We start from the raw sequence: 11,781 nt of genomic DNA on the forward strand, positions 1-11,781 counted from the left end.
CGACTTCGGAGTTGTTGTTTTTTTATCCCCTCGTAATTTTTGAACCCGGTGTCTTTCAGTAAAGCTGAACGTTGGAAGATTCGGGAGAGAGAAAAGAAAAGTGCTTCTTAGCACAGGGCGAAGTTAAACTGTGGAATTCGCTGCCACAAGATTTTTTTTTGGGGGGGGGGAGGCAGAGCCCTACCTAGGTTCCCTTGCGCCCTTGGCAAGGAGCTGTAAGGTACGCGGGCTCCTAGCTATGTGGGGTGGACGTGGACTACACAGCCTCTTGAGGTCTTCAAAATGAGTGTAGTTACAACACGTTTCCCATATTCATTTCCATTGATACTGCTACTTTTCTACAGACTTCAAATGACATTGACAGAGTGTGTGCTAATATTTTTTTATTCCCTCTAAACCAGGGCTGGAGAACCTGTGCCCCTCCATAGTTTTGGACTTTCAACTCCCCTTATCCTTGACCTTTTGCCATGTTGGCTGGGGCTGAGCAGCATCTTGTTCTTAGATTTTTTTACACTTTGCCTCTACTACCTTATTTTAATTATACTGCTCTGCTGATTTGTTGTTTGCTGCCATGGTCTCCTTTGGGAAGAAGGGTTGGCTAGGCATTTAATGAAGACATACATACACACACATGTGAAGAGCCACAAGTTTACTAAACAGGCAACCCTGATTAGGGAAGTTTTTAATATTTGATGTTTTATTTTTTAATATTCTGTTGGGAGTCGCCCAGAGTGGCAAGGGAAACCCAGCCAGATGGGTGGGGTGTAAGTAATAAATTACTACTACTACTACTACCATCTCAGATCTAAACATCAGAACCTTCCTTAATCCAATATCCTCCCACTGTTTTGGACTGTAGCTCCCATCAGTAACAGCCAGCATAGCCAATGGCAGGGGATGATGGGAATGATAACCCAAAACTTTTGGAGGGCACCAGGTTGGGAAAGGCTGCTAAGATCCCTCATAGTGCCTTGCCACACAGTGTTTTACACAATAAGCTTGTAATTGTTACTCAGCTGTTGAACAGGTTGTTTTGTTAGTTGCTATGCCTATTTTCCCTGGAGGATGTGTGCCCTGCCTTCCCAGTTATCGTATGCACTGATTTTTTATTCACCTTTGTTCACACTTTCCTCCAGGCTGGTTAAGCATAGCTGCCACAGACATCATATTTTGAGGTGTGCTGGTTACCAAAGCACACAAATAGATCTGATATAACCATCAGCTCCTATTAAATACTATTTTATTATAGTAATATTTTACTACCCAGGCTAGCCAAACTACATGCAAACATTTAGTACATTTAGTGTTCTGGACCCAATACAATGGAACTCCTAGGCTAGGATGGGTGGTATTCAGCTAAACTTTACTCAAAGCAAACCCATTGAAATTAACTGGTCTAACTTAGTCATATTCATTAATTGCACTAAAAGCATGAAAAGAAAGCAATATTGTCATCAATGGAGAAATCCAGAAACATACATTTTTAAAATACTGAGGCCAAGTTTTCACTTTTTCTCACCTTGCAGCTGAAAACAACAGATGGGGAACAACAGCAGGAACCATGAAATAATATACAACAGTTGTGTCTGACAGAATTTGCAAACTCATTCTTTATGTTCCCAACTGCCTTCACTTACAAGTCACAAAATTGAGTGGGGAAGGAATATCATTTTTTGCCTTTTGCTTCAAGAACAAAAACTTGTCTGTTTTCCCTTCAATTTTTAAATGTCCTAATTTGCAAATGTAATTTAACATTTTATTTTTCTAAAATTTAATTCAACATACCCAAAAATAAAGGAATGCCAACCAAAACAATGCTGGCAGGTATAAATTTGTTTATTTGTTCCTACACTTCTACAACACTGTTAAGACAGTAAACTGAAAAATGTAATGTCTTCTGTAAGTAATATGAATCTTAGTATACATTTAGTAGCTAAACCACATGGCTATCAGCGTGATCTTATTTCAAAATAAGATTCATCCATTTAAAAAAACTGGCTTTAATGTCAGATGATCTACTTTCATTTTCTGTTTTCTTTGTCTCATTTTCAGAATTCCTTTTCATCTGGCTTTTGCAGCTCTCCTGTGCACGTGAAATTTCTTTGTCAGCATTAAAATGTACCATCTGCCTGCTAAGAATAGGAACAACTAAGTTGAAGTCATTAATTCTTTTGTTTAGTGCTTGGATGCTTTCTGTAAACTGTTCACAAGATTCCTTCCATTGTTTCTCTTTTTGTGGTGTCATTGGCTCTCCCAGTTTATTCCTAGAAGCAATCATATCCTTTCTCAGTTTTTCAATTGTTTCCCGTATTTCTTTCTGTATGAGAATCCACTCTGGTTGGTATCCGTTGTCTATCAGAATACGGTTCAGGTTGTGAGTCATAGGATCAATATGTGGACAGTCTGAAAATTTTTGCAATGGCTTTCCTTTACCACTAAGGTTCTCAAAGTCCCCTTTTGCCATAGATTCTTGAATGAGGTCTTCAACCAACCGTTCGATTGCTTGAGTGATTTTTGCCTTCTTACTTTGCCTTACATCTTTAGCTAATATAGCATCACTCATTACAAGCTGGCGCTCCATTTTCTGCTTTCGGTATTCCATGACCTGTTCAGAAGCCCGATCAACTCTAAATTGCATATACTGTCTCTCTCTCTGACTTGGAGTTCCAAAACCTACACCCTCAAAACTTAAATACTGTCTGTGTTGTGGTGTCTTAGATTTGAATTTATCTTCCTCATCCTCCTCATTGTTTTCACTTGATTTCATTTTCTTGGTCATATAGTTAAGCACAACTCTATATGCTTCTTCTATTTGCACAAAAGTTGCAGAATCTGCTGTAGCAGATCCACTGTCTGGGTGATATTGCTTAGCAAGGTCTCGAAATGAATTTCTGACATCCTCCATTGAACAGCCTTCCTGAAGGTTAAGCAGCCTGTAAGAGTCTTTGATGTTTTTAGGTTTGAGATCCGACAGCAGTCTATGGTGATAGATAAAATGATGTAGAACTGGTTTGTCTTTCTTTGGAACCAATGCTGAGCATATCCAGACACGACACTGTATTTTTCTCAGCATCATCATACAGTGCCACTTCACAGCTCTTCAATGCAGCTTTTGTATAAACCATCTAACTGGAAATCTGAACAAGTTCAGATGGAACTGAGCTCTTTTCTGTGAGATATTAGAAAAGAGAAGTTAATTATGACATACAAATACATGCACTTATTTTGTAGCCCAGGCTGCAATCTTAAGCAGCAAACTCCATTAAGTTTACAGTTGTACCTCGTGTTGTGTTCGCTTGCGGGTTGCTAACAGCACGGGTTACAAACACTTCCGGATTTCACTGTGCGCGCGAAGCATTCTGCGCAGGTCGCGCATGCGCAGAAGCGCAATATCGCACTTCCACGCATGCATAATATCGCTGCTCAGGTTGCAAACATTTCAGGGTGTGAACGGCACCCCAGAACGGATCGTGTCCGCAACCTGAGGTACCACTGTAGTACGGTTTAAGTCTGTGTAAATTTGCATAGGATTGTTTTGCAAGCCTTTGTGCTTTGTGTATTACGGTACATTTTTATAACCATGTTTGGAACTTCTACAATAGCAATGGAATTTGAACATTTTTTAAGCTATGCTGATTGGCCTGCTGTGTGTTAGTGGAAGAGAAATCACTCTCTCATAATGAACTCAAGTTGTGAGTAATGAAAGAAACTGAGCCAAAACAGGATCACTGAGAAACAAGAGGGAAGAAGCAGCATGCTCAAAAGAACCCCAAGATTTTCAGAAGTTAAACCATCCACCCAAAAAGGGCACACCGCCACCCACAAAAAATGGCTCAGTGAGGAGTTAGCATAACTCACATTATTTGTATGCATATGCATTTCTACAATGTTCAGTAGCTACAAAAAAGTAACATAGTAACATAGTAAAAGGCCCTGCTTGAGCACTTTACATCTTGAACATAGCTGGCTGGCAGGAACCTGAACAGGAACACTTCTGCAAGGATGTGCGAAGATACACAGCAACTTTTTGTTGCAAATCTCACTTGTACTGTATATATAATGTTACAGATTGGTTTTCCTCCAAACAATCAAATGTTCATTTTTGTTTAGTAATTTGTAAAGGTACAATCTAGCTACGTGCAGGTATCACAAAATTTCAATTTACTGTAACTGGTAATTTACCAGGATTTTAATCATCTAAACAAACGTACTGTAATCAGGTCAGCTACATACAAGTAATTCCACTTCAAGCAGCCTAATCCCATTCATGCAATTACAGCAGGAAATGTGTTATTCCAGGTGCAATTATGAAATGTTATGAAATGTTCTTTACCAGAAAGCAAAGAGCTACTAGCGTGCTACCTTTAATTTTTCCAGAAGCATGGTAATTCTGCATGTCTTGAACACACTAAAATCTTCCACCACCTTTTTTAGACTGTTGAAATATGAAAATCCCTATCAAAAGTCAAATATAAATAATTATCAATTAGGATGAGTAGCTGGTGCATCACTTAAAGCACTTACATATATTTTGTTATATCAATGCATTGAACAGTGTTTTCATTGTATTACCCATCCTTACCATTTTCTAAATTTATTAAGGACAATCTCCAGCTCCATGCGTACCATTTGAAGCAGTATGGTACCACCTTACACAGCCATGTCTTGCCTCAAATAATTGGGAGAGCTGTAGGTTGTTAAGGGTGCTGAAAGTTGTTGGGAGACCTTTATTCCTATCACAGAGCTACAATTCCCAGAGTTCCCTGAGAAAATGAGCTCTGTGAGAAGAATAGGGTTCTCCCAACACCTCTCAGCGCCCTTAGCAAACTATGTCTCCCAGGGGGAAGGCACGACTATTTAAAGTGCCATGATACTGCTTTAAATGGGTGGACAGGGCCTCAGCAGTTTAGTGGGAATTACTCTTAAGGAGATACAGGACTACAGGTACAGGATAATTCTTCAAGCACAAAGGAGACATGCACAACCATGTCAGAAAATGCTAGTTAAGCCTTTCCCGCAGCTCAAAATTGTTTTTAAATACTGTAGGGCTGATACATTTACTGTATACTGTATATGTTCCACTTCCTTGCCTGGCCTGTTGCAAAGGTAACAGCTGCTGCCTCTCTGTTATTACCATAACTCATAATAACATTCCAAGGTTAAAACTACAGTATATAACTATTCTTTAAATATCTGTATCTAAGACTGCATACGAAACTATATATCTAGTCCCCCTTTTCTTGACAGACTTTGTAAATTCGTCTACATCTGTATGACTGCTTCTGTTCTATATTCTTGTTTAAAAACAAATAAAAATGATATACAGTACAATAAATAAATAGATTGGGTTTTTTTTTTAACGGAGGTTGCATTAAAAGACCCCCCCCGCTCCCCCCCCCCTAGATAGAGTGAAATAACAGGAGCCTGGATTCCACCAGCAGCCCAAGCTACACATCCGTCCTGCCAAGCCCTCCACTCGCCTTCCTTGCACCACCCCCGCCCACTTCACCTTCTCTTTGCCCCTCCATCCAGCCACCTCTCTCGCGCCTGGTGCGTTTTATGTATTTATCATTGTGCCCTTTAACGAACGGCCTTCCCCTCCTAACGTCTATCAAGGAGGCTGCCCGAGCGACCCCCGCCCCCGCTGCCCTAGACCAAGGTCCACTGGCTGCTCGTTGTGCCGCTTGGGATTGTGGGAGACGTAGTTCCTGTAAAGGCGTCGTATGCGTCATCCGCTCTATGCAAAGGAGAGGAAGGTGAAGCTTGCTAAAAAGGAGAGGAAAGCAGGACGGAAGTAGATGCGCTTATTTGCATCTAGAACTACTCACAGCTGCAGGCTTTTCTTTCTTTTCTTTGTCCGTGTGTGACTGGGCAGAGATTCATTTTTTATTTTACATTTTTGGTACTTAACCGTGGCTCCTTTGTGCACATAAAATGTTGGTGATGATTGTCATAGTTGTCATACCCGTCTGAGGCAGGTTGATGTTGCTCGCCGTTTGCACCTATAGTTTTGGATATTTTACAGGTTAGCATAGCTGTCAACCCTCCCTGCTGTTGCCACTGCTATACACATAGCTGTCAACCCTCCCTGCTGTTTCCCAATACTATAATAAGGGAATTTCCCGCAAAAAAGGAAAAGGTTGACAGCTATGCAGGTTAGCAATCTCTGTAATGTAATCTGGGTTTTCCGCCTAAAACAGGGCTAATCGGAAGTTGTTTTCGTTGCAAGGACTCAGCTGTGGATTACGTGTTCAGCAATGAGTACCTCTGAGCATACACGGGGTGCTAGTAAACATAACCAATCTGATTTGTAAATCCACTGACACACAGTGGTTTCTTATTTCTGTCCTTGTTTCTTGAAACATCTACACTTGTGCAGAGAAACAACAGTCTAAATGTATATACTTGTAGTAGGCTACATATGCACATCAAAAACAGATGGACTCCCCCCAGGACTCTTAATACAGGAGTAGGCAACCTAAGGCCTGTGAGCCGGATGCAGCCCAATCGCCTTCTCATTCCGGCCCACAGACGGTCTGGGAATCACCATGTTTTTACATGAGTAGAATGTGTCCTTTTATTTAAAATGCATCTCAGGGTTATTTGTGGGGCCTGCTAGGTGTTTTTACATGAGTAGAATGTGTGCTTTTATTTAAAATGCATCTCTGGGTTATTTGTGGGGCATAGGAATTCGTTCATTTCCCTCCCCCCCCCCCCAAAAAAAAATTGTCCTGCCCACCACATGGTCTGAGGGATGGTGGAGCGGCCCACAGCTAAAAAAGGTTGCTGACCCCTGCTAACATATGATATCATCTTTCTGGCCACTCTGTCCCTCACAGAGTTAATCACTTCAGGTTGCTAGTCTCTTTACCTTATAGGCCTATGGGTTGCAGATGATACATGAGTGATGTGAATGTGTCAGAAGAATATATTTAAAAATATTTTTGTCTTGTAAACCTTGTGAAACATCAAACTCTGCAATATGTCTTTGAAATGCTTAATAGAACTTTAGTCGTTCACCAATATCTAATTCTGGAGACATAAACAACTGCCAAACTGGGAGCGGCAAGTTTGCTCTATTCGGTCAGGAAATTCAGGATGACAAAGAAAATGTTATTGTGAAGGAGCACAAAAAGTTTCAGAAATGCTTCTAGCACCCCAAAGAATCTGACTCCTGAAATATTTCTAAACAATCATATTTTAGAGTAGGAAATCAAGTGTCTTTAGTAAGATTTTGTGTTTTAAATTAATATTACTGTATATGCTTTATGCTATTATTAGGTTTTAAAATTGTACTGTGATGTATTATAAATAATTTTGTGAAGCTTGTGCTTAGAAAGTCTAAAAGCATTTAGATAAAAATTTTAAATGAATACTGTAATGACTAGAGCTTACTCTCAAACTGGACCTTGTTGGCTAACAAAATTTGACTGCCTGTTGCATTTTGAATATAGATCTTGCAGTCTTGCAGTCTGTATTGAATCATTACATTCTGATTTAGATCCCTGACAAGTTGGGCTCTTTCCTGATTTCTGATGGTTTCCTTATACAGTATAGCAACATAGCTCCCCCTCCCCCCAGTTTGTTCATTACATTATTATTATTATTATTATTCTCATACCAGACACATGTACTTTAAATCAGTCAGTTATTTGAGCCACATTGTACAATGCAATTAATGCAAATGTATTGTATCTTCCTCTGTTGTGATTGGTCACAAGGAGATGGAGTTTTAGGCACTGGGTTCTCTCAGCTATTTGGACCAAGGCATCCTCTCTGCCAGCAACAAAGCAATCTCTCCCCCCCCCCTTTCACCAAATGTTCATGTAACTTAATCTGGTATCAAGTTGAAGAGTTTCCTTTTAGTACTTCTTAGTACAGTAGAGAAGAAAGAACACAAACTGTTGACTTACATACATTGCAGAATACCTTAGAAACATTCGGTAAGTTATGTTTACATTTGTTTTCATAAATGAGGCTTTCTATGAGGTTCTAAGATAAAATATCTGCTAATTTTTAGCAGGCAATAGTTCTCAGGGGAAACGTATTACATTGTAGTCTTTAAATTTACATCTGGTGTGACAGAATGAGATGACTCAAGCATGAAGCAGATAAAAGGGAATACTGCACTGAAAATAGTCAACTGTTTTATATGTGAGCAGGATCTCAGCACTATTTTTGTTTTGGATTGATGAAACATTTTAGGCTGAGTTTCACCACAGATTGGTGGTCTACCCAGGGAAATGTTATCATGTTGAATGAATGTCTGTGAGAATCACAAAGGGTGAATGCTAGCACAATTGCTATGGGGTTTTCCACTTGGGAGCTTAATGTGGATCATGTGGATGCTGCAACGCACACAAAAACCACAATGCAGGCAACACACCGATCCCACAATAAACACCATTCCGGAAGCACGCAAAATTTCTTGAGAAGGGGGCAGCGTGTAACTAAGGCGGGGCAATATCAGCTTTGTCCTAAATGCACCCAGTTTACAGGCACAAAATAGGTATCAAAGTTTATGTAATATATTGACTGTTGTTTTATTACATTATGCAATGCTTTCTTTTTTGGTATTGTAAAATTAAGCATCCTTTTAAGATGGGAACTTGAGTGGTGGATGTTGGCTTGCTCAGAGGCTTAATGAGTGCTGCAGGGGAGGGCAAAGCAGCACCATGGTTGCTTCTCATTTGATTTTCTGCCTGCAACCTAGAAAAAAAGAGAAAAGTACAGATAGGCCGCTATGAGAACAGGATGCTGGACTAGAAGGATTTTGCCCTGATTCAGGAAGACTCTTATGTTCAAACTCAGACACTGGAATCTTCATAAACAGAAAAACAAAGATTGGTGGCATTGGACAACAGCAGCCATTGGGTTATTTGGCTCAACAGCTTCTAAGCAGCAGTAGTTGAGTTCTAAAAAGTAGTTGAGTTCTAAAAAGTAAACAGTACCTTTAGATCCACAGCATTGCTGTTTCTTGGAAATTACAGGATTGGGATATAGATAGAGTATCAGCACTGTGAGACAGCAGCACAGGAAATTTCGATTTCTTTGTAAAGGTGGTAACAATGGATCACCATATTGTAAGAACATATCAATACAAACTCACACACATACCCCACATGGATGTTGGTGGGTACATGTCAGAGTTCAACATACAGTATTAGGTTTCTGTGCAGAATTCTCAGATGCAGGAAAGTTACTCAGTGCCTCAAATTGGTACCTGTACGATAGAAATAACTCCAAAATAGCCCTCTTTCTAATCAAAACATTCCTCTGGGTGGTGATATGGCTTATCTTTAATATATAGTATGTTGTGTATATGTCAGGGACAAGCACATTTTGAGAGCTGGCATTGGGTAGTGGGGGCAACCAAATCCCTCTCAGCCACCACGGCTCAATCTAACCTACTTCACAGGGTTGTTGTGAAGGAACACCCTGAGCTCCTTGGAAAAAGGAGGGAATAATGGAGTTAATTTGAATGATCCATGCGTGGCCCCAGTTTGCATGATCAAACTGCTCTCTTGCAGCATTTTCATTTACAGGAATTATATCCTGCCCCTTATCACAAGTTATCTTGGGGGAATGGGGTGTCATAACAATCTAAAATTTAAACCATTGGCCAATCCATCTCTCTCTCTCACACTCACACACCCTCCACAACTCCCTTTTAAGTCACGAAAGAGAGATCAATTTCTCCCCATAATTTAAATTAAGATTGTGGGGGAAATTGAGCTTGGAAAAAGCACAACAATATGTTCTCCAAGGCCAGTTCCTCCTCCCACCCACAGCTGCTTGCTTTTCAGCCTGCTAGTCTGGCTGACTGAGAGACTTTCTATTGTTGACATTTCCTGTCAATAAAAGGGATGTACAAACTTGTGGCTCCCTGACAATTTTTGAAGATTGTGTATGTGGGGTGAGAGGCAGGGGGTGAGCGTTTTCTGGAAGGACATTTTAACGACCCAGTATTGTTCTGCAAAGGTAGGAGGTTTTCTGGTTGCATCCTGTTCACTTCATTGTCCCTTGCATACACATCCATATGCCACATTCTATTGGACATTTATAGCAACTGGCTATAATACTTTTTAAAAAAAAGATGTGGAGAAAGGTTTACTCAGAAAGGGACTTTGTTTATCTTGCATTAGAATGGTAGGTACAGGACAATGTGCAGCCTTAATGTTAATCTGAATAGAGAAATTAATATTAATTATGGCATTCATCATAGTGAATGATGGATTAGTTTTCATTGTAGTTCTTCACAATTAATTTTGTTAAAACTTTTTTTAAATGAAGAGTTTTTTTTAAAAAAATAATCCTAAATATATTAAGTGAATATTAATACTTACAATCAAGTAGAAATTTCTGTTGTTGTGATAGAGCTACTTGTTACATTTGTTAGAAGATAGAAATCTTCTACTTGGTCATTCTTTAAGTCTTCTTCAGAACATTATATCTTGAATCCCTGGCTTCTATATATTATTCAGCAAACTCATTACAGAGGTAATGTTGGCATATTTCACAATATGTTAATTATGTATCTTCTTGGCAATAGCTGTTTAATGTCAACAGCATATTTCTTAAAGGTCAATTAGTGTGTCTCCCCCCCCCCCTTGGCATTTATAGTAGCTTGTTCCCATTTCATATCAACAACAAGGGCACTAAATGAAGGTGTGATGTTATTGAAATAAGTAAAAAAAAATCATTTGAAAAAATAATATTGGATTAGTTAAGTATATTGTTCTTTCCAGACATCCCTGTTGCTTTCTTCTTCTTCTTATTTTTGCTGCTGTTTTGAGAATTACAGTATGAAAAGCAATAAATACACAGCAAAATTGCATGCTGTAGTGATGCCTGTTTTGCAAGATGCATAACACACAACCACATCCATTTTTGCACTTCAGCTGTGATACTGTGTGTGTGCCCCTTTGGCTATTTGTGTTAACAGTCCTTGCATCTTGGGTGAATTAGATTGGAATAGTCACTTAGTTGCTGGAGTTCAAAGGCTTTATTCATGCAGGAACTATTTACATCAGTGGTTTTCAACCAGTGTGCCGTGGTACCGTGGGGTGCCTTGAATGATGGTCAGGGGTGCCCCGGATAACAATGGCCTCCATCACTTTTTTCCTTCCCTCCCTCCTCTGATGTCCTCTTGTGTCTCTGCCTCCCAAAGGTTTGCACAGCTCTTTGTTGCCTCAGCCCTTGCTACAAGCTCCCCAGGCAAATGGTGTCTCTGGGGCTGGCCAGCGGTGCTTCCCAGGCCCCTGTAGGGCACTGTAAGGAGGCACCTTACTTTGGGGCAGGGGGGCAGCTCAAAGACTAGGGTGGCAGCTGGAGGAGAGGAGAGTAGGCTGAGGGAACACTCCGCAAGGGAGGGTGTTCGAAAAAGGGTGAGAGGTCTGCAGGCAAGGCATGACATAACTGGGCTCCTGAGCCCCACAGGGGTGCCACAGAAAGAAAGTAGTTGGTCAAGGGAGCCGTGGATTCAGTCTGAGAGGAGATGAGAGCAAATAACATCTTGTATCAAAAAACTGGAAAAGAACAATACACAAAATGGCTCAGCTTTTAGGGGTGAAATTAACTCAGACAAAGCAAAGACCACAAGCAAGTGCTCAGAAGAAGGAAATTATTTGCCCCCCCAAAACAATTTGTCAGAGCAGCAAAGTGTGCAGAAGCACAAGCTGTTCACATTCTGATCTCTCAGCAATTGATGAAATTACCAGAGTGGGGACTTCAGAGATCCAGTGTGGTGTAGTGGTTAGAGAGTCAGATTAGAACCTGGAA

The 11,781-nt window shown here is 40.3% G+C and overlaps 1 protein-coding gene across 1 annotated transcript; it reads right to left on the reverse strand.

Moving 5' to 3' along the window:
• Nucleotides 1–1,792: 1,792 nt before the first annotated feature.
• DNAJC28 (DnaJ heat shock protein family (Hsp40) member C28) lies at nt 1,793–5,631 on the reverse strand. The gene is made up of 3 exons (XM_033146953.1): nt 5,510–5,631; nt 4,363–4,455; nt 1,793–3,169 (listed from the first exon to the last, which is right to left on the reverse strand). Exon 3 carries the CDS (start codon nt 3,077–3,079, stop codon nt 1,961–1,963), a length of 1,119 nt encoding a protein of 372 aa, XP_033002844.1. The 5' UTR covers nt 3,080–3,169; nt 4,363–4,455; nt 5,510–5,631; the 3' UTR covers nt 1,793–1,960.
• Nucleotides 5,632–11,781: the final 6,150 nt, after the last annotated feature.

The sequence above is a fragment of the Lacerta agilis genome, chromosome 4 (genome assembly GCF_009819535.1).
Source record: "Lacerta agilis isolate rLacAgi1 chromosome 4, rLacAgi1.pri, whole genome shotgun sequence".
Classification (NCBI taxonomy): Eukaryota; Metazoa; Chordata; class Lepidosauria; order Squamata; family Lacertidae; genus Lacerta; species Lacerta agilis.